This window comes from Dermacentor silvarum, chromosome 8 (genome assembly GCF_013339745.2).
Source record: "Dermacentor silvarum isolate Dsil-2018 chromosome 8, BIME_Dsil_1.4, whole genome shotgun sequence".
NCBI classification, from domain to species: Eukaryota; Metazoa; Arthropoda; class Arachnida; order Ixodida; family Ixodidae; genus Dermacentor; species Dermacentor silvarum.
In genome coordinates, this window is record NC_051161.1 from 3,721,336 (window position 1) to 3,743,373 (window position 22,038).

A 22,038-nucleotide genomic window follows, 5' to 3' on the forward strand; every position below is an offset into this window, starting at 1 on the left:
CTTTTGTGCGTTGCGGAGTGGAGGAGCGTCGTGCTCTTTCCTGACCGTCGCTTGTAGGGATAAGCCTTGTGCAAACCCATCTCCACAACAAACTGTGTCATTTTCTTTGAGGGATGCTTTAATTTGGCATTACATTGAATGTGGCTATCGCTTTAAAGGGACACTAAAGAGAAATATGATTTGAGCTGTGCTAGTAAATTAACTTTCCCTGGAAAACTCAAAGAGCCACAGTTACTGTGAGGAGATGTTTATTAAGCTAGGAAAGACGCAAAAACGAAAGACCAGTGGCGACGCTGTTATGTCATGGATCTTGACCTAGTCTACTCGGGCCTAGGTAAATTTTTACCTGTAAAACTGAACTACATTGTATTCCAAAAGAGCCTAAGAGTGAATTTAGGGAGCTTCAAGAAGTTTTATTTAACCATTATGTACTGAGGTATTCAGATTTCCAGTGATCTAGCATGGTCACAACATGTCAGTACCAACATTACTAATTCTGCTAATTGAGTCCTGGGTTACCTTCGTCGCAACCTCACCTTGGCACCTGCCACCACGAAACTAATAGTTTATAAAACACTACTAAGACCTAAAGTTGAGTATGCTAATACCATTTTTGGCCCTCATCAAGCTCACCTTACAAATATGCTTGAATCCATCCAGAACTGTGCCTCCAGATTCATTATCTCTAATAGCTCAAACATCAGTATTAACTCTGTAAAATCTCAGCTCGGCCTTCCTTGTCTTGCCTCTCGTCGTAAAATTTCACTTTGCGTCTTTTTTCATAAATCTTTCTACACCTTGCCATCAGACAATGCATTCATCAGACCAACCCATCAGATGTCTCACCATTGCCATCCTAAGCCGTATATCCCGAGCGCACCCGGGTGGTACAAAGGCCTTCCAGGGGTCTTTTTTTCTACATATGGCACAAAACTAGAACGACTTTCCCACCCACATCGCCATGTTAACAGATAGCACCCAGTTAAAACAGCCATAGAGAGCTTCTACGTGACGTGTTAATGGAGAATTGCTGCCTTTTTTTTTCCCCCTTCTTTTTGTTCCTGCCCACCCCTCATGTAATATCCCTCTGGGATCCTTGAGGTGTGAATAAGTAAAAAAGAAAATAATAAATAACTGCGAAAATGTTACAAAATACTTTGCAATTTCTGACTTCATACCGACCTATCGACCTTACGGTTTCGGTGCGAAATTCAAGAATGAATCTTTGACCGCCATATTGTCTTCTAATAATCAAGCTATTAGAGCAAAGCCAATGAAAGTAGAGTTTTCAAGAATACATTATCAATGTAAACTAATTCAGTGTATCTCTTTAGTGCCCCTTTAATTACTCTATAGTATACTACAGTATAGACCATTTATAACGTAACCACTTATATTGCAGGACCAGATATAGTGCGGTCTTTTCAGACTCCCGTTAATTTTCCCATAGCACTCCATGTATACACGTAGTGCTTATAGTGCAGTTGCGGGAAACAAAATACCGGTTACAGTGCGGCTGCCTGGGAGTACGGAAGTCAACGGAGACGGCGAACGCTCCCCGCGTGGTGCGAACGAACAGCCAGTGGCTGAAACCAGAATCTTGAGTGCGAGTCGTGAAATATCACGGTGCGCTTAGCGAGCGAGAGCCACGAAACTGCCAATGCCGGCCAACGCTTGCTTCACGATAACTGCAGTAAACGAAACTTCAGGGAGCGGGCGGCGCTGGCACAGCATGGCGAAGGGCGCGCGCGGTGACCGTGGAATGTGAAGGAGGAGGGCGGCAGGGACGCGGATTTCGCCTCGGCAACTCCGCCGCTTTGGTGGCTCCCCTCGCCCTCCCTCGTAGCTCCCTCACTTTTGACTGTCACCGTGCTAGCCCGCCGCCGGTCCAGCCGGCCCGGCGCCAGCTCCCCGAAGTTTCGTTTTCTGCCGTTATCGGGAAGCGGGGCGCTTGCCGGCGTTTGCAGTTTCGTTGGCCAGCCTGGGACAGCGCCGCTGCTTCCCCTGCGCCGTAGCTGCAGCGTGGAAGGTCAACACGTGACTAGAAAGTAGAGCAAAGTAGAGGAAGCATTGAGGAGAAAGAAGGGTTCACTGCCATTTTCTACAAGTGGCTACGGTAGCGTGGCTGAGACGTCGGCACGTACACGCATGTTGCGGCGCAATGCAGAATCAGCGACCTTGCCATTATAGAGAAGGTAAAATTTCAGCCGCGTTTTTTTTTTTTTTTTTTTTTTATTCGCGCGCGACATTGAGGGGTCTCTCCTGAGCTTTTACTCTATGGCGGTGCCGGAGCAATGCCGGTCGGTGGCGCCGCCGCATGATTTGGTTCGAATTAACAAGATTCGACTGTAAATTGAATGCAAACGTTCTAGCCGCATTCCTCGACAGTCAGCATACGCGTAGTGTCTCGGTCCACGTTTTGCATATGTGCGGGCCTTGAAAATTGTTGCTTTGGTTGTAGTGCGGATATTCGCGACTCCAGCGACTTACGTTATAAGTGGTCTACACTGTATTTTAGAAAATGTGATCTTTTTGAGGATGGGTGGTGTGGTGTGACCATTTTGCTGCAGTGTCCTTCAGGATCTTCTTGTTTTGTTTTTCCACCGAGACTGATTTTCTCTACTGTGCTTTAGAGATCAAGCGCAGAAGAAAGAAGAAGAAGGGGAGATTCTCGATGACCCACGCAAGTTAAAGCCAGGCGAGATTGATCCCAATCCAGGAGACAAAGCCCGCCCGTCCGGATCCAAAGGACATGGATGAAGATGGTGAGTCTCCAGTGCGTTTGTTTTCTCCTGCAATGGAAAAAGATGAGGCACTGGTCTAAGGCTCTGCAGTTTCTGTGTGCTCTCTTCTCTGGTACATCCTTTTATTAGGTACGATCATCTCTGCAACTTGCCAAGATTAGTGAATGCAGTCGAGCAGTTTATTTTCTCAGATGTACAAGGGAAGACCCATGAAAACCAGACTGGCTTCATGGAGCTCTTCGTAATTGCAGCCATGTGCAGCCATGGCCGAGAGGCACACCAACTTACTTCGCCCCTCCCCCTCTGTCCCTTTACTTGTGCCGAAAGGCGGCACTTGTGAAGCCACCATCTTTCTTGTCTCACCCTTGCACGCTTTCACTCGCACCTAAAGCACACAGAACGCGGGGTGCGATCTGATCTTATCGCACTTGAACTTTATACGGAATATGATGCGGCTCCACTTCGGGCGGTTGCTCTTGTCACTCCACGAGCGATTTGAGAGGTGCGTTTGCAAGCATGCGGCATGTAATTCAATCATTTGACCATCTGCGCACCCGTCTGTGTCCACAGATGTTTCCATTTATTTTCTCGAAATTCATTTGCGGCGGCAGTGAGATTTCGTTATATTGGAATCACATACAAACACACTTCGTTAATTGAGGTTCTGAATACATAGTGGTCTATGGACAAGAGGTTATGAAAAGTTTAATATTTCGTTATATTGAAGTTCGTTACATCGAGGTTTAATTGTATCGGCTACAGCATACGACATTAGCGGCAATTTTTTTCAAAATGTGTGTATAAAGCGTACTTTTGCTGTGTCGACACGGGCTGACAACAGACTTTCGGGGGTCAGCCGACGATCGTGGCCTCAATCTCGCGCGTGCGTGCGAGCGAGGACGGCTAGGCGGAAGGTCTTGCGCGCAGCGCGAGACCTTCTGCCTTGGTTGCTGGGACTGCTGGGACCCCGGAGAAGGGGTCCCAGCAGTCCGAAAAGGTACAAACGTCGCTTCACTTGATAGGAAGCCAAAGGCCTGCCTTGGCTACCAAAGTTCCGCACACTGGAAGGACCTCCCACTGACAGGAGGAAGGGCCGGCAGCCCAGGAAGGACGGGGCGGGGCAGCAATATGGTTCCGCCAGCAACGCTTGAGGTTCGCCGGACACGAGCTGCCAGGAACGCGCACAGGCGTGGCCGCCATTTTGGCGCAGCAGCCACCATGGAGGTCACAGGGCTCTCCTGATTGCGCACTAGCAGTATCAGCAGGCCGGGATGACCTGTAGCCAGGTTAGCAGCGGCAGTCGCAGTGACCATCATCGCCCAGGGGTCAGTGCCTGATTGGACGGATGGGCCGCAGCACGTGACAGCCTAGGCAGCAGGAGGCAAGGCTGGCACGAGTTCTTGGCCCGCAAAGGCAGGAGTCGGTCCTGGCAGAAGGACCAGGAGCAGCAGGCCTTGAGGTCAGCAACAGACTGCCATGGTAGGACCAGGGGCAGCTGGCTTCGGGGTCAGCAAGACTGGTGGCACAGTGGAGCCAGGGGCAGTGCGACACAAGGTAAAGGACAGGAAAGCCCCCCCGGCATAGCCGGCGTGCCAAGAAGGCTGCCCGCCCGGCTGACGGCCCAAGAAGGGGCGTTTGCCAGGCTGGGGCTTGGGCAACACATAAGAGGGTATACTAGGCCACATGGGCCTGTCACCACTTCAATGTGCGTCCTCGCACCGTACCTACATTTCTCCATTCACCAGCGTGGCAGGGAATAAAGTCCAGCTACTTGCTAGTGGCTAGGCGCTCCAAAAGGCGGGTGAGCACGAGAGGGTATATTAGGCCAAAAAGGCCTGTCGCCGATTCAATGTGTGCCCTCGCACTGTAGCTGTGTTTCTCCGTTCACTGGCGTGGTAGGGAATGAAGTCCGGCTAATAGCTGGTGGGAGAAAGTCTGCCTAGGTACGTTTCCGCAGGTTGTACCGGTGGCGTGGCCTGGGGCCAGCCGTGTCACGGTTTGTCTGCGGTTCGTTGAGAAGGGGGGGGGGGTTCACCTCCAGCGGCTGCTGCTTACGGCACGATAAAACTGCAACTTTTTTTTTTCTTTATTCTCCTTTCTTTCTTTTCTCTTTTTTAACTTTGGATCTTCGTTACTCACTCTTTGCAAAACGTTGTTAGACATCGTGACCAAAGTTTACGAAGTGAATCGTTTCGGATATTACGGACTTCGAATAAAACATACATTTTTTGTCACATTATGAGGGTCTGTTGTAACGAGAGTCGACTGTATTTTGATAGAGTGCAACACATGCACTTTGCTACAAGGCAGCACATGCTTCTTTTTTTTTTTCAAGGAGTTACCTGAGCCTCTTGAGAACTGTAGACAGTGAATCTAGATGGCATGTGCCTATTCCAATTTACAAGCTTAATATTCTTTATTGTGCAGTCAGGAGAACACTGGCCTCGATTAGATGTACAGCCGCCCAAATCTTTAGAGCATGCGCGAGCGGCAACTTTCTGTGTGCCAGCACCTTAAATTGGGAAGAAACTTACAAATGACTATGCTATCTTCACGAGCTTTGTGAGCATCATACTCAGATAGCATAGTCGTTTGTAAGTTTGTTCCTAATTTAAGGTGCTGGCGCACAGAAAGTCGCCGCTTGCGCATGCTAGTTAAAGATTTGGGTGGCTGTACATCCAGCATTGCATTCCATAAATTAGATAGACTCTGTACGTTAAAGGCGGTTAACTTAAGGCAGCTGTGACTGGTCATTCCAGAGCACACCGAGTGTGATGCAGAGGTAGTTAAAGACAGCATTCAAGTTCTCTTAATGGAACAAGGGACCTCGAAAAGGGATAACCAGGCTTCATTATTGCCATTGGAGCCAGCTTCTGCTTGCAGTAATGCTTTGTCGATGTTTTACATGAACTTTAGAGCATTCCGATCCTGGTGGAAACAGTCCTGGTGGATCCTGGTATCCTGGTGGAAATGCTGCGATGCATCTTTGTTGTTTTCATTGTACTACAAAGCCATGGAGTGCCTTAATATTAATACAATGAGGGTATTCCTCCTTGGTGTGCAGAGCTGGAAATGCTGTCTGAGGCCCGAGCCCGACTGGCCAACACCCAGGGCAAGAAGGCCAAGCGCAAGGCCCGCGAGAAGCAGCTGGAAGAAGCGAGGCGCCTGGCAGCCCTGCAGAAGCGGCGGGAGCTGCGCATGGCAGGCATCACGCTGCCCCCACGACGACGCAAGCGCCATGCCATCGACTACAACAGGGAGATCCCGTTTGAGAAGCGCCCTGCCCCGGGGCTGCACGACACCTCCGAGGAAGTGTACGACCCAGCTGAGACCGACTTCCGGCGCTTGCGGCAGCAGCACCTCGATGGGGAACTGCGCAGTGAGAAGGAAGAGGTGAGGGTTCAGGCCGCCACTCCAAAGGAGAGTGCGAGAAACAGGGAAAGGCAGGGAGGTTAGCCAGATGAATGTCCGGCTTGCTACACTGCGTCTTTGGAAGGCATCCACTCTAAGGGGTGGTGAATTCATAGTCATATCCCAGAAACCACAGAAGCACCAGACTGGCATGGGTAGAACGCAGCACAATTGCAAAACATAACCTTGCTGAAATCAGCCCCATTGAGTTCATCCTTGGCACAAAGGTAACACTATAGTTGTGCAGTGTACGGCTGAATACTTTCATTGTCAACAGATCTGATTTTGCAGCCTTCTCAGATACTAGTGCCATTTTCAGTGTATTGAGTACACACAAAGAGTGTGAAGAATTATTTCTGAATAAGAAAGAATAAGAAGAATAAGAAGAATAAGAACCACTTATTGAGCTGAGAAAGGTGTGGCTGGTGCCAGTATAATTTTATAGGCAGCAGACGTGATGCTGAGGAGAAAACGAAGAGCCACGAGTGGCATGACAAATTCGGGTGTGCAGCATCATGCAGTGGTGACCTGCCTGGTTGGGAAAAACCATTTGAGTGAGGTCTGGGGACACTCTAACCAAATTTTAATGATAATGCAATGCTTTGGATCTAACTGGCTCCTACTTCAGGGACAGGAGGGCGAGAGATGCATTTCATGTGTATTATGGTAGCTTGTCACATGTGCTGGCAAGTTATTGATTCTTTCTTTTTAACAGCGAAGCTGTTTAAGCCAGCTGTAAAATGTGCATGTTTCACGAAAAGCCAGCTGCGCCATAGCCATGGCAACCAGCGACGCCGCTGCTGCCTGCCACTGCGTTGCCTAGCAACCACCTCGCGGAGCGTCGCGTTGCTCGGGAGAGAGAAAGATAAATTAAAGCGAGAGAGAGTGTGCACGTCGTGGGCTATGCTCGGGAGAGAGAAATAGAAAAAGAGAGAGAAACAAATTGTAGCAGCACCAACGAGGCAATACGCAGAGGTGCTGCAGACGCCAACCGCGCTTCTCCGTTTCCCCGCATTAGCGCCGAACGCTCGCGGTGTCCGTGACTGCAGCAGGCGTCTCTGGCGGCGGCTCGGCCGAGCTCCCACCAGCTGTGCGCTACTGTGCATGCGCCGCCCGTACACTGTGCATAGCTTTCACCCCACTTCCCCTACGTGTGCTCGAGCTGCAAGTGCTTCGCAGGGTGTTCCTCGATGCCACAGACCACGAGGAAATGCTTATACACTTCGTATAACTTGTTATTGAACAATGACTTGTTAACTTGTTAACAATGACAAATTCAGCCATTGTTCATTGTTATTGTTTGCTGAGCAGGTGATGATGATTATTAATGGGGCATAACCTCATAATTGAGAAATACTTTAATGAACCCTTGAGATTAACCCAGTGATAAACACCGGGGCTATCGCTACGTAGCTGCATATGTTACAGAGAGGTGATATAGTAAAATGTGATGGCTTAGCAGTGTCAGGTGTGGTTCATTATTCCCCGGCCAGACGTACGAATTCACTGCAGTGAATTGTGCCATACCATCAGGCCCTACTAACTACCCATGTGTCATTTGTAATTGGTAGCAGTGAGCATGGTCTTAAGTAGTGCCAGGGTCCTTCAATGCTTTCTATCTGGTCACGAAACTTCTGCGTTATGCTAGGGGAGAGCTTCATATAGCACCCGCAGTGGACGCACCACGGCACTGGCACAAGTACAAGATAGTCTGGAGCAGACGTTGAACGGACTGCTACAGGCGTTCTGTGCGTCTGCTTGAGATTGCGCAAGGGTCGACTGCCTGTATCAGCATGAGAATATCGTCGACATAATGTGCAAATCGGCGCCCTGTTTCTGTACAGTGTTCAGAAACTTAAGCGCGAAAAATTTCAAAACAACTACAACACCTTGTTTCATTTCCAGGTTCAATTGCTTTCGCAACAGTTGGCTTAATTCATAATTCAAATTGTACACTTGGAATACTTCATAGTTAGAAACCAACTACAGAGCAAGTTCATGTCGCACTTTTATGCAGTTGCTGAAAAAAAAAATGTATGCCAATCGTGCGAACTGTGGGAATCGATGTAAACAAAGCTTTCTGTGCTGTTTGCTTTGATTGACGTTAATTAGCCGTGATGTTGACAGTGAATGTTTAATTTCTTCAACATTTAGTACAACATGAGAGTGGTGAGTTGATGTTAAACATTATCTTGTGTGCACCATTGCTGTTTGTCTTTTTAGTACACAGAACACATAGGGGGAGGTGTTTTCTTGAGGTTGTGTTGTGCGCCATACTTCATAAACTTTGAGAGGGTTGAGCATATTCATTGCCTCACATGGCACATCGCATTTTGGCAGAAGTATTAAACTTTACCGTACTTATTCGATTATAAGGCGGTCATGATTATAAGGCGAGAGTGTAATTGGGGGAGCCAAGAAAAAGAAGTTTACCACCCTTTCATTACTTTGAAGAGGAGTGCAAGCGAAGCTCGTGTTCACTCGTTTGTGGCACAAGCGCAAACCGAGGGGCACCAACAAGCCAGCTGCGGAAGACTTCCACTCCGTGAAGATGGTTAACCAGCGAAGCTGAAACGTGTGGCCCCGGTGTTTATCACTGGGTTAATCCCGAGGGTTCATTAAAATATTTCTCAATTATGAGGTATGAGCTGCAACAGAGAGAACGACAGTCACTGATGGTATGCCCGCCGTTCGCCGTTGTCGCTTGTGATTGATGTCACGAGTTTGCTCGGCGGCGTAGTTACCGGCATTCGCCCAGCCATTGCTGCTTGCGATTCTTCGAAATTAAATTGCTTGAAAATTAAATCTGTCTGTTACGTAAGACAATGAATGCATCTTACCCCATTAAAGGGAACACTAAAGGCAATTACTAAGTCAAGCTAAAGTGATGTATTAGTGCTCGAGCATCTATAAAGCATCAATATTATCGCGAGCAGAGCCTTAGTAATAGTAATAATGCTGGACACGATTAGAAACTCCCGCGGGACATTCAGGTACTTGCCCGATGATGAAGGCACTCCTCACTTAAATTCTGTCACTAGTACTGAACCACTCGTTATAAAAACATCATTGTACGCTATTGTAAGAAAGAAAATACTACTTCACCAGTCCTATTACACTTTTACAAAAAAGAACTACAGTTAAACCTGGATATAACGAAATTGACAAATTCCCGGAAAACTTCGTTATAAAGAGGATTTCGTTATATGCAGGTTCGGCATGAAAATTTGAAAAATAAACGTTTACCGTATTTACTCGATTTTAACGCGCCCTCAATTGTAACGCGCACCCGTTTTCCGTTTTCAGTCGAAGCACTCATCCTCAGAATGTCACACCAGGTACCGGATGCGTGGACGCGTGCCGTTTCGCACAAGCGCGAGGCATCGGATACGAAGAGCGAGCGTCACGATGGCGTCGTAGCGTCGTATAGTGTTACAGGTAGAACCTCGCTGTTACGTTCCCGGGGGCTGCGTTTTCCCGGCTGTTACGTCGTTTTCGACCGGTCCCGGACAGCTCCCATAGAACTCAATGCGTCATGCAGCGAGCGGCAAGTTGCCGCGCATCAGCGCCTCGCCGCGAGGCCACCGTAGCACGCGCGTCTCGCCGCGCGGCAGCGCGATAAGATCTCCCACGCTCTCCGAACGGGCGAGCAACACCGCAAGCGCTCGTTGTTTCATGCGAGAGACGACGATCGTCTAATGAAAACCCGGCGCGGACCGGCGGCGTTCCGGTTCAAGAACCAATCAAGAGTGACGTCACCCTCGTCGCTCTTGATTGGTTCTTCATTGCGCGGCACGCCGCAAGACCCCCAATTCCTGCCGCTTTTGCCGCGCGTTTCTGACGCGCGTTTTTGCTGCGTGTTTTTGCCGCTAGCGTGACCGTACCCTAAGTCCAAGGGCGATAACGCAGTCGCCGCGCGCCGTATGCTGTATGTGCGAGTGAAAACGTGGGAGGGGAGCCGACGACCGCGTCTAAATCTCGCACGCGCAAGAAAAGCAGGGAGGAAGCGCGCCTTCTTCCGTTGTGCTCGAGGCAGCGGCGAGGGAGCGAGGGGGAGGGATGGCGGGGCGGCGCGCGGTCGCGCAGGCCGTATCTTGAAAGCGATCTGCGTTGGGGCAGAGTCTAGCAGTGTAGGTGCGTCGGCGGCTCGTAGCTTTCTATGTGCTGTGTGTTCTCGGCGCTCAGTTTGCGTTGAAGCGATAGACAACAGCACGAAGGTCACTTCGCTCGCTTCTCCAGCGGCGCTTCCACACGCCGCCAGCGTTTGACAGGGCGTGTCCGCGCTCATCGAGTCTGATGTGCCACAGCGTGTACCAGCGCGTCGGCAACATCAGCTAGAAAAGGAGAGAGTGCCGGCTTGGCGGGCTAGGCCAGCTGCAGCAAGCGGCAGGATCAGATTTGAATGAAGGGAGGGGGAAAGGTCACGCCCGCGGCGGCAAGATCGCCGGGTCGAGGGATGCAGGGCCGCCTCGCACATGCACGCACGCACACGTGCGCTCACTTCGCATTCCATCGCGGCGGAGAAGGTGCTTCCGGTTGCTGCTCGCGCAAAAATGACAAAATTTGGGGCGAAATCTCCAGGTGGTCGGAGGGGAAAATTCGTTATATCGAGGGGCTCTCCCGCTGCCACTTCGTTACGTAGAGGTCTCAAATACATGTGCTTCTATGGAGTAACGGCGGGGAATCGAAAAACTTCGTTATATCCAGGAATTCATTATATGGAGGTTCGTTATAAGCAGGTTTAACTGTAACTGACATTACACCGTTGACAACGACGCAGGCGGTCAAAAGGTTTCACATTCACCTGACTCTGGGCCGCCCGCACTTTCGCGTTTCAGTTTTTCTGTTATCGTGTAGTGTTGCGCTTGTTTTTCTGGCTCGCGAACCTCGCACTAACTGCAAGTAGCAGAGAATTCCACTTCCATGCGACGTCGCGGAATGCCCGAACGGTCTACGCCGCTTTACCAAAATCAGCTGCAGCTGCGCACCGTACCGCCATCTGTCGGGCGCTGTTTCACTCACCAACGGCAGCAAAGGGCAGTAATGGCGTATGCAACGTCACCACTCCTCGGTTGGCGTGGCGGGGGATTTGAATTGCAATAAAGGTATTTGGACCCTTCAGATCCAATTTTCTCGTAAACTAAGTCTTTGCACGAGACAAGCATTTCGAGGTTTCTGGAAAGGTATGTAAACAGTCCACATCGACTTAGTATTTGCCTTTAGTGCCCCTTTAAGCAATGGCTCTTACCCCCGTAAACGCGGCCTCCACATTAGAACAGAAGAGAACTGAAATTCTACGCTGGAATGATTAGTGGCAAAGGAGCTAGCTGTGGAAGCAGACGACGAACACGAGAGCAATGGCATGAGCGCGTGCCGAGCATGAGCCAATGAGTCAGCTGCAGAAGATGACGACGACGCTCGAGCAGCTCTGAGAGCACCTGGTTTTTTTAGCATTACATCGCCAGCACAGGCTAGTATATACAAGCTTCGCTTGAATAAACTTGAGTATGCACACAACACCATAAGGCAATACAGAGTAGCCGACAGAATTCGCCCCGGACCAACACGATTTTTTCTTCAGCTGCAAGGCTTTTCTTTCGAGGAACCCGTATGGGTTTCCTTTGTAGCAACTGCTACGATTGGGTGGATGTCTCATTCATTTTCCATTTAATTAGGTTATCAAAACTCGGTGGGGATCACCTGAACTACTGAATTACACAGGCAGAATGCAAAATGGCAACAAAGAAATAGGGGCCGGGGGAAGGGAAGGGACCTTCAACTTGCGAAGTGTGGATTATATGCGAATTTTGCCTGTAGGTATGACTTCACGGCAGCGCGAATTTCTCCTTACAGTGTGGCTTTATGGTACCGCAGCACGCGCTGCTGTAAATTCATGCTGTAAGGCGAAATTCATGCTTCCGTGAAGCCACACTTAAGGGCAAAGACGCGTATAAAGCGGGGGAGGACTTTGAGGCACAAAATTCTAGGAAAAAAACTACGCATTATATTCGAATAAGTACGGTAATTGAATTATGGGGCTGTACGTGCCAAAACCACAATCGCATTATGAGGCATGCTGTAGTGGCGGACTCCGGATTAAGTTTGACACAGGGGTGTTCGTTAACATGTACCTCAATCTAAGTGCACGAGTGTTTTTTATTTTGCCCCCGTCGAAATGCGGCTGCTGTAGTTCGAGATTGAACCCACAACCTTAACCTTAGCCGCAAAGCTACCGCAGCGGGCACAGAAGTGTTTAGTTGACGTGTGACCGCTTTCGTAGCGTCTCCTAGACCCTACGGTGCGCTCTACAGGCTCTGCTTCTGCACACCCTGCATAAGTTGTCCGCTTGGCAAATTTGCATGGTGTTAATTTTTCAGAAATAACTTCATTTTATTCTTTTTGCTGGCAGCTGCTCTCGTGACTGAGAGTAGTGTTTCCTTGCCTTCTAGCACCCCCCTCCCCTCCTCCCTTGTATGAGAACTACGAGCGAAGAGTGGCAAGGCTGTTATTCACTCGTTTCGCGACTGCGTCGGTTCTACCCACTCTCTGCCTCCTCTCTCCCCTCCTGTCCACCATTCTATTTTCCCTCTGGAGTTGCTCGTTACTAGTAAGGTAGCCGCTGAAATTGCTGCAGTGCTTTTGCCGAGGGTCACAGGATAATTACAGCTGTCAAGAGGCTAATGTGGCGACACCCAGGGAGCTTCAGAGGGCATTGTGTACATTCGATGCAGGTGCAAAGGTCCAAACAAGTTTCTTGTGTCGCCTTTTTTCTCTGCCATGCTCCTGTCATGCACACGCTCTGAGCAACGCAGTGTGCCAGACAGCAGCGGTAGTAGTGGAAAGGATCGAAGGAAGAGGCGAAGAAAGCTTTGCTTTAAAAACCTGCGTTTCAAAATAACAGAGCTAAGCAATTGATTAACTAACCAAACAAATAGGTAATTACTAAACTAAGAATGCTAACCAGCTTATTACTAAACTAATTACCAAATTACTAAACTGATTACTAATTATTGCTACTTACTAAACTAATTGCCAACTAATTACTGAACTAACAAAGCCAACCAATTGATTAACTAACCAAACAAATAGGTAACTACTTCACTAATTATCAAACTAATAACTAACCTAACTTACTAAGCTAACAACTTAACAAACTACAGTAATAAAACCAACTCGACCATAACCTAACTGCATCACAATAACTAAGTAATGCACCAACTAAACTAACTAAATAAATAAGGTAACCAGCAAAACTGATAAACTAAGTTATCTAGCTGAAATAACAAAATTATTCACTAATAACCTACCGAACTATAATAACTAAGCAAATATAATTAACTTACTAACTAATCAACTAAAAGCTAACACACTGAACTTGCTAACCAAATATAACTGACTTATTCAACTAAATAACTGGACAAAATGCAAATAGAGAAAGCCAAATGAAAGAGCTTGTACAAGGAGGGGGAAGGGGGGCGACGTGAATCATAAAATGGTGCCGTGTGTAATTTAAACACAAACTCATCGCACATTAAATTATCTTGCCAAAAGTTACCATTACATATTCACTCTGATTTGCATGATCGTACAGCCCATCGATCTGGCGCGTCAGGTTGTTTGCCTTCTACTTACACCAGCGCCTCTGGTGCCACCTTCTGTTCCTATATGAAACGTTCGGGGAAGTTTCACCACCAGATGAAAAGTATTGAAGGACCCTGGTAGCGCTGATTCAGGAAAGACAAAAAAGAAGAAGAGAGATGCACCAAGCACTACAACTTTCAGCTGAAGGTTATTGGAAGAAAACAAGAAGCTTTAGTACCAAAAAAATGGAACCAGCCAGAAAGCAAACAGTGATATGTACTACATTATCATGGGGTGTGCATGAAATCTATCTTTTCTTTCAACAGCAATGCTGATGCCTGGCTTACACACATCACCACTACAACATATGTTATAAGCCTCGGTTATCTCCCTTGTGATCATGTCATGTGGGGGGGTACTCCCTAACCTGTAGCGCGTGCAATCGCAGCTACATAGGGTTCGGGCGAATAAGGCAACGAGCGAGTCAACTCAGCGTTTATTGCTGCGGGCAATAAGGCACACTTGCAGAGGGAAGTCCACTCTGTAATAAGGAATAATAGGCTTGCCTCGTTGCGAGTGATAGTCGCGCAAGCGAGGGCACTCACGGGTTACAGCAGGTAAAATCCATTCCGGCAGGTTCGAGGTAGGGAGCCAGAGCTAGCGGGTCTCACCCGGTGGCGCTCAACTCTTTTTACCTTTCGCGAAGAGAATCGCCTCCTCGCCTGTTGGATATCTTTCCTTTTCCTGTAAGGGTACGCGCGTCGCGAGCGAGAACCGGGAGAGGGCAAAGTGCTCTCTCTCCTGTCTGCGCTGGCTCCCAATGCGTCCGCAGCGGGCGCACGCGACGACGGAAGTATGTGGGAGAAGATGGGTGCGTGTGCTCCCCACACATGATGCCACAACCCCCACGTTGGTGATGTGTTTAAGCCAGACTTAAGCCAGACATCTCCCCTGTGATCGTGTCATGATGCCTTTACAACCCCCACGTTGGGGATGTGTTTAAGCCACACATCTCCCTTGGGATCGTGTCATGATGTCTTTACAACCACCGTGTTGGTGACGTGTGTAAGCCAGACATCGGTGTGATTGTTGACAAAAGAGGTGGATTTCATGCACCCCCCGTGCTAATGTATATATATATCACTGTTCGCTTTCTGGCTGGTTGCGTTTCTTGCTTACTAAAGCTTCTTGTTTTCCTCCAATAAGCTTCAGTTGAAAGTTGTAGCACTTGGAAGCGTGTCTCCCTTCTTCGTTCATGTGTTTAGTGAAGTTAGCGCTACTTAAGACCATGCTTAGTGTGAACCAACTAGCCCAATTTTCCGGTCTATGTAAAGATACCAGTGATAAATTAGTGCTATAAGCACTTGAAGTAATTATCGTTACCTGGAGAGCAGTCATAAATGCTGCTCTTGTATGAAAAACTCATCTGGAGTGGTGTTTGCAGTACATGCTTGGAGAGCAACGCCTTCATGATACTACGTGCAGGTCAAAGGTCATGTAAAACATGATAGCAGCAGCTACTAGAATTGAGTGTTGGAATCACAAGCTGGTCCTTTTTCTTGATTGACACATATGTGTTAGAATAATATTTGTTCAGAAATATGAAACTCTTCCTTTTAACAGCAAAGCTGTTTAAGCTGGAGGTAGTCCGGTGGAGTATGTTCCAAAATGTGGGTCGAACTTGGAGGTAGTGCAGGAAGGGTTCAAGCGCAATGTCACATACCCTTGTGAACAAGCAAAGCCGTTTAAGCTCGAGGATGGTCTGTCTAGTGTACGCCGCAAAACCTCCGCCTGGCGATGACGTCACCATGTGTCGGCTAGCAACACTTCGCCCCAGCTGTGCGGACCGCGCCTAGTCTCGCCCAGCTGTGTGATCCGTGACATCATCGTGCGCGCAGGTTCGCTTCGTCGTAGCTTTGCCGAGCCATGACGTTACCGTGCCGTGCGAAGTGGTTGCCGCGGCTGCGCAGAGGCGAAGCTAAGCCGTGACGTCACTGCGCCGACCCACGGGATATATAGATCCGTGTCACCGCCGTGGCTACACAAAAGCCCCGCCGTCTCCACGCCGAGCACATCGCCGTGAAGATGGGGCGGCCGAAGAAGAGCATCACTGCCGAAGAAAAGGAAGCACGGCGTGAATGCTGTCGCGCCGCTACTCGAGAGCGAGTGAGACGACTTCGGTCTAATCCTGAGTATCGCGCCGGCGAAGCGGCAGCGAAACGTCGGCAATTCGCAGAAGATCCAGAGTTACGAGCCCGCGAAACCAAACAAAAGCGTTTGAGCATCCAGAAGGGTCCAGATACTTTAATGACTGAGTGTTCATTGCTCCTTGGCCTGTTGATGATTCCAGGGTGTCCTTGTGCAAAACGTGGCCGAGTCTCTGAGGATAACCTCGCAAAAACTTGTCCGAGCCGAGGTAAAGCTAGGTGAGGTCGGTAGCTTCGCTGTTTGCCCAGTCTTCGCACCACTTTTGTGCAGCTGCCCCCAATTCTTTTTTGCTCTTTTTGTTCACTCATGGCAACAGTTGTTGAGGCTGGATGAAGCAAAGTTAGGGGAATGAATGCACTTGCTATCGAGTGCACTTTGCAGCAAGTGTTGCTGTGTTTGGTTTAAGTGGTGCTAATTTGGCCTATGTGACACAGGTGGGACCTGCATATGCATGTCTGATTTTGTGCTACCTTGCACACCGACGTTTTAGGGGGATGGCACAATTAGGGGCCAGCTTTTGGTTGGCCAATTAACATGCTTTACGAACTTACGAGCAGGCAGAAAGGTCGCTTGACGGCGGGTGCACATTTCTAAAACTGGGCACAATAGCAGGTGGCAAAGCAGGCTAACCAGCCAGCCCAGGGCCCTCGTGCACTCCTGCGGCTATACAGCAAAACCTCAGTGTAACAAAGTTGAAGGGAGAGCCAAAAATATTTTGACCATTACTTGCACCAACACATCTGTTAGGCCTGCACAGGCACACATTGCTGCAGAGTATCAACCATTGCCCAGACCAAAACCCAATCACCTGACATGCCAGAGATGCATGGGCTGTAGTAGCTGCTTTAATTTGCATTGCAAGTGCGAAATATGCTGCCGGAACTTTCCTTGAAATTACCCCTCAGTTGTATTGTCGCTAGATCATCTCCTTGTTTTGCATGCTTGTGCATATAGGCCAACCTGCCGGAACTGTCATTGAAATTACCCCTCAGTTGTATTGTCACTAACACATCCCCTTCTTTTGCATGCTTGTGCATATAAGCCAACCTGCCGGAACTGTCATTGAAATTACCCCTCAGTTGTATTGTCGCTAACACATCCCCTTCTTTTGCATGCTTGTGCATATAGGCCAACCTGCCGGAACTGCCATTGAAATTACCCCTCAGTTGTATTGTCGCTCACACATCCCCTTCTTTTGCATGCTTGTGCATATAGGCCAACCTGCCGGAACTGTCATTGAAATTACCCCTCAGTTGTATTGTCGCTAACACATCCCCTTCTTTTGCATGCTTGTGCATATAGGCCAACCTGCTGGAACTGTCATTGAAATTGCTCCTCAGTTGTATTGTCGCTAACACATCCCCTTCTTTTGCATGCTTGTGCATATAGGCCAACCTGCCGGAACTGTCATTGAAATTACCCCTCAGTTGTATTGTCGCTAACACATCCCCTTCTTTTGCATGCTTGTGCATATAAGCCAACCTGCCGGAACTGTCATTGAAATTACCCCTCAGTTGTATTGTCGCTAACACATCCCCTTCTTTTGCATGCTTGTGCATATAGGCCAACCTTCCAGAACTGTCATTGAAATTACTCCTCAGTTGTATTGTCGCTAACACATCCCCTTCTTTTGCATGCTTGTGCATGTAGGCCAACCTGCCGGAACTGTCATTGAAATTACCCCACAGTTGTATTGTCGCTAACACATCCCCTTCTTTTGCATGCTTGTGCATATAGGCCAACCTGCCGGAACTGTCATTGAAATTACCCCTCAGTTGTATTGTCGCTAACACATCCCCTTCTTTTGCATGCTTGTGCATATAGGCCAACCTGCTGGAACTGTCATTGAAATTGCTCCTCAGTTGTATTGTCGCTAACACATCCCCTTCTTTTGCATGCTTGTGCATATAGGCCAACCTGCCGGAACTGTCATTGAAATTACCCCTCAGTTGTATTGTCGCTAACACATCCCCTTCTTTTGCATGCTTGTGCATATAGGCCAACCTGCCGGAACTTTCCTTGAAATTACCCCTCAGTTGTATTGTCGCTAACACATCCCCTTCTTTTGCATGCTTGTGCATATAGGCCAACCTGCTGGAACTGTCATTGAAATTACCCCTCAGTTGTATTGTCGCTAACACATCCCCTTCTTTTGCATGCTTGTGCATATAGGCCAACCTGCCGGAACTGTCATTGAAATTACCCCTCAGTTGTATTGTCGCTAACACATCCCCTTCTTTTGCATGCTTGTGCATATAGGCCAACCTGCCGGAACTGTCATTGAAATTACCCCTCAGTTGTTTTGTCGCTATCACATCCCCTTCTTTTGCATACTTGGTCAACCTGGTGGTTGCAGTTCTGTCATATTAAAAAATAAAAAGACAACCTCTGTGTTACATATTTGGAGCATGTTTCACATGTCGTGCGTGGTGCTTTCTTGAGCTGGTAATTTCTATAAAAAAATCTGATTCGTGCAAATGCAGTGAATGAAAAAAAACTCCCGCAATACAGAAAGCAGGGACAATGTAGAGCTTTACTTTGCCATGCTACGTGGCTTACAGAAGTGTTTTACTATCTCTCTGCTGCTGCATAGCTGTTCACCGAGTCCAATGTTGACACGAGCAGTGTTTGATCTAACATGTCAATCTCAACTGCACTTCAAGGAAGCTCATTGAGCACAGCAGCATTGGCTTCTGTTGCAGCTTCAAGTCACTTTGTAGCAGCAATTTTTGAGTTCGATGCTCCTCAGATCTCTGAGCACTGAAATGTGTGATGTGGTTGAAAGCAGCTTGTCTGTGTCTGTCCTGCGCAGCGGGAGCGCCGCAAGGATAAGCAGAAGCTGAAGCAGCGCAAGGAGAACGACCTGCCCCCATCACTTTTGTCCGCGGAACCCGTGCGCAAGCGCAGCAAGCTCGTGCTGCCAGAGCCGCAGATCTCGGAGCAGGAACTCGAGCAAGTGGTCAAGCTGGGCCGCGCTAGTGAGACTGCCCGTGAGGCAGCCCAGGAAGCAGGGCATCAGGCGTCGGACACTCTGCTAGCCGACTACAGCCTCACGCCTGGTGCAGCTGCTGCCACTGGGGCACTGCGGACGCCTAGGGCGCCTGCACTCAGCCGTGACACCATACTGCAGGTGGGCATTGGGCATCCCATTTTGATTTATACTCAGGGTTGCCCCGCATCATGTTCAAAGTGAATGTGAGCAAAAAGTGTTTTTTTTTTTTATTCAGATACAATTGGTGTACCTTTGCTCCTACGTGATGACTTTCATGTGAGCAAACGAGAGCATGCCAGTGTAGAATTGTGTTTACAGAACTAAACAACTGCATGCATTTGAACGCAAATGCATTTGCTACGGTTAATTCGAACATACCGCGGAACGACAATGCTCTCAGCAGTGCGCCAAATATCGCAGTGGCGCCTACGACCGGCATTGCTCCGACACACCATAGAGTAAAAGTTTAGGAGAGACCGCTTAATGCAGCGGCGGAGGCCCAGTCCTGGCCAATGAAACTGCCCACGCCGGCAAACGCTCGCTTCCCGATAACGGCAGAAAACGAAACTTCAGGGAGCGGCTAATCTGGCGCGGGGCCGGCTGGACCGGCTATGCCGGCACCCACGTCGGCAAACGTTCGCTTCCCGATAATGCCAGAAAACGAAACTTCAGGGAGCAGGCTAATCTGCGCCGGGCCGGCTGTACCGGCGGCGCTGGCACGGCGGCAGGCGCGCACGGAGACAGTCGAAGATGAGGGAGTTGAGAGAGAGTGTGAGGGGAGCCACCGAAGCGGCGGAGTTGCCGGGGCCAAATCCGCTCCCTGCCGCCCTTCTCCTTCACCTTCAAAGGTCACCGCGCGCGCGCGCCCGTTGCCATGCAGGCGCCTGTCCGCTCCGAGAAGTTTTGTTTTCTGCCGTTATCGGGAACCGAGCGTTGGCCGGCGTGGACGGTTGCGCTCGCTATGCGCTTGCGCGCCGCGATATTTCACGACTCGCACCGTTCGTGCATCGTGCTATAGTGCTTGAATACTTCAAAAATACGCCCTTCCTTTAATTCGAACTTCTTTTAATTCGAACAAATTTTCGGGCCCCTCCCCCTTCGAGTTCGAATTATCGAGATTTGACTGTAATAGGTCATGACAGATATGTCATGACATGCTTGTCATGTAGGTCATCACAATGACTCAGCCAAGAAGATTAACACTCAAAAACCACAGAAATGGGTTCGAACGTGGATACTAGGTGAAGGAAACACAAAGATATGCTGGTAGAAGTCATAGTCATGAGCATGACTCAGCAAAAATGACAATGACTCAGCAAAAAAGATTAACACTCAATGACTACTGGAATGGATTCGGACGTGGGCACTAAGTGAAGGAAACACTAAAGGATGATGGCAGAAATCAGTCATGAGTATGACTCAGCATAAATGACAATGACTCGGCAAAAAATGAGTAACACTCAAAAAAGCCACTGAAATGGGTTCTGACGTGGGTAAAAAGTGAAAAACACTAAAGGATGATGGTAGAAGCCATAGTCATGACCATGACTGAGTAAACATGACAATAAGTCAGCGAAAACAGATTAACACTCAAAAGCCACTGAAAAGGGTTCTGACGGGGGTAATAAGTGAAGGAAACACTAAAGGATGATGGTAGAAGTCATAGTCATGACCATGATGGAGAAAAAAATGACAATGACTAAGCAAAAAATTAATACTCAGAAACCACTGGAATGGGTTCGGACTTGGGCACTAAGTGAAGGAAACATTAAAGGATGATGGTAGAAGTCATAATCATTCGCATGACTCAGGAAAAATGAGAATGAAATAGTCATGGCAGAAGTCATAGTTATGACCATGACTCAGCAAGAATGTCAATGACTCAACGAAAAAAGATTAACACTCAAAAACCAATGTAATGGGATCGGATGTGGCACTAAATGAAGGAAACACTATAGTGGCAGAAGTCATAGTCATGACTCAGCAAGAATGTCAATGACTCAGCAAAAAAACATTAACACTCAAAAATCAATGGACTAGGTTCGGATGTGCTACTAAGTGACCTTCACTTGGTCGAAGTCAGTCATGAGCATGACTAAGGCTTTCGCCTTAAGGTTTCATAGGCGTAGCTAAAGGGACTCCTGAGGACTAATGACATGAACGTCATGACATGTAGGTCATGAAAGAGCCGCCTACGTCATGGTCATTTCGTTAACTTGGTAGGCTACCCGCACATTGCTTCGCATAACATCGATTCCCACAAAGCGTGGGATCTGCCGGATTTCTTTTTTTTTTCCCTTTTTTTTTTGTCTTGGATATAAAAAGAGCACAACAGTTTATTTTCGGTTATTCTGAAAGGGAAAAAAAATGACCCAGGTGATGGTAAATGCACATTCCTATCTTCGTCTTCTATCTCCTACCTAGTTTTGTACTGATGCACACACTTCCGTGATAGCGCCGCCATGTCAGGCAAAAGAAAAAAAAAACTGCTTTAAACGTAGAACAGATGGCAGAAACATGCAAGAGTGGTCCATGCACTACAGCGCAAATATTTGAATAGATAATCGCAGTGGTAGCGGTGCACAGAGTCTGGGAGCCACCTCTCCGATTGGCAGGTGCACATTTTGCGCATCTGCCGACGCCCACAAAGGGGCGCATTCTGCAGCCCGCTAACAAAACCCAAAGAGATGAGAAAATATGCTTTAGAAATGTGCAACAGAGGGCGAAACTACCTCGGAGCTTGCCAACTTCATGTTACTCCGCACAGCTGACTGGAGAGTGGAGAATGTACCAGTACACCAGTGGCACGCACGGAAAGGGCCAACTGCAACAAAATGTTGGGCCATTTAAGAAGCTTAGTTTAAGATAATGATTATGAAATAAACCTTATTTTAAAAAAATAGAGCCGGCGTTCTTGTGTATGTCGCCCTCAGGTGATTGGCTTCCATAGTCAAAGGTGCTATGGCCCTCGGCTGTCCACTTTGCTCAGTCCACCAGTAGTCACTGGTCCTCCGAGTCAGTGCTGGTCAGCTGGTCCTCCCACTGCTCTTCAGATGGCACTCTATTTGCTCGCACTTCCATCCGTGACACCGTTGCAGTCTC

The 22,038-nt window shown here is 48.4% G+C and overlaps 1 protein-coding gene across 1 annotated transcript in view; it reads left to right on the plus strand.

Moving 5' to 3' along the window:
• Nucleotides 1-22,038, plus strand: part of LOC119461920 (cell division cycle 5-like protein) — a 137,334-nt gene that overhangs the window by 23,207 nt on the left and 92,089 nt on the right. Inside the window, 4 exon segments of the mRNA XM_037723286.2 lie at nt 2,634-2,718; nt 2,720-2,765; nt 5,809-6,137; nt 18,757-19,074. Coding sequence (XP_037579214.2) covers nt 2,634-2,718; nt 2,720-2,765; nt 5,809-6,137; nt 18,757-19,074 — 778 coding nt within the window.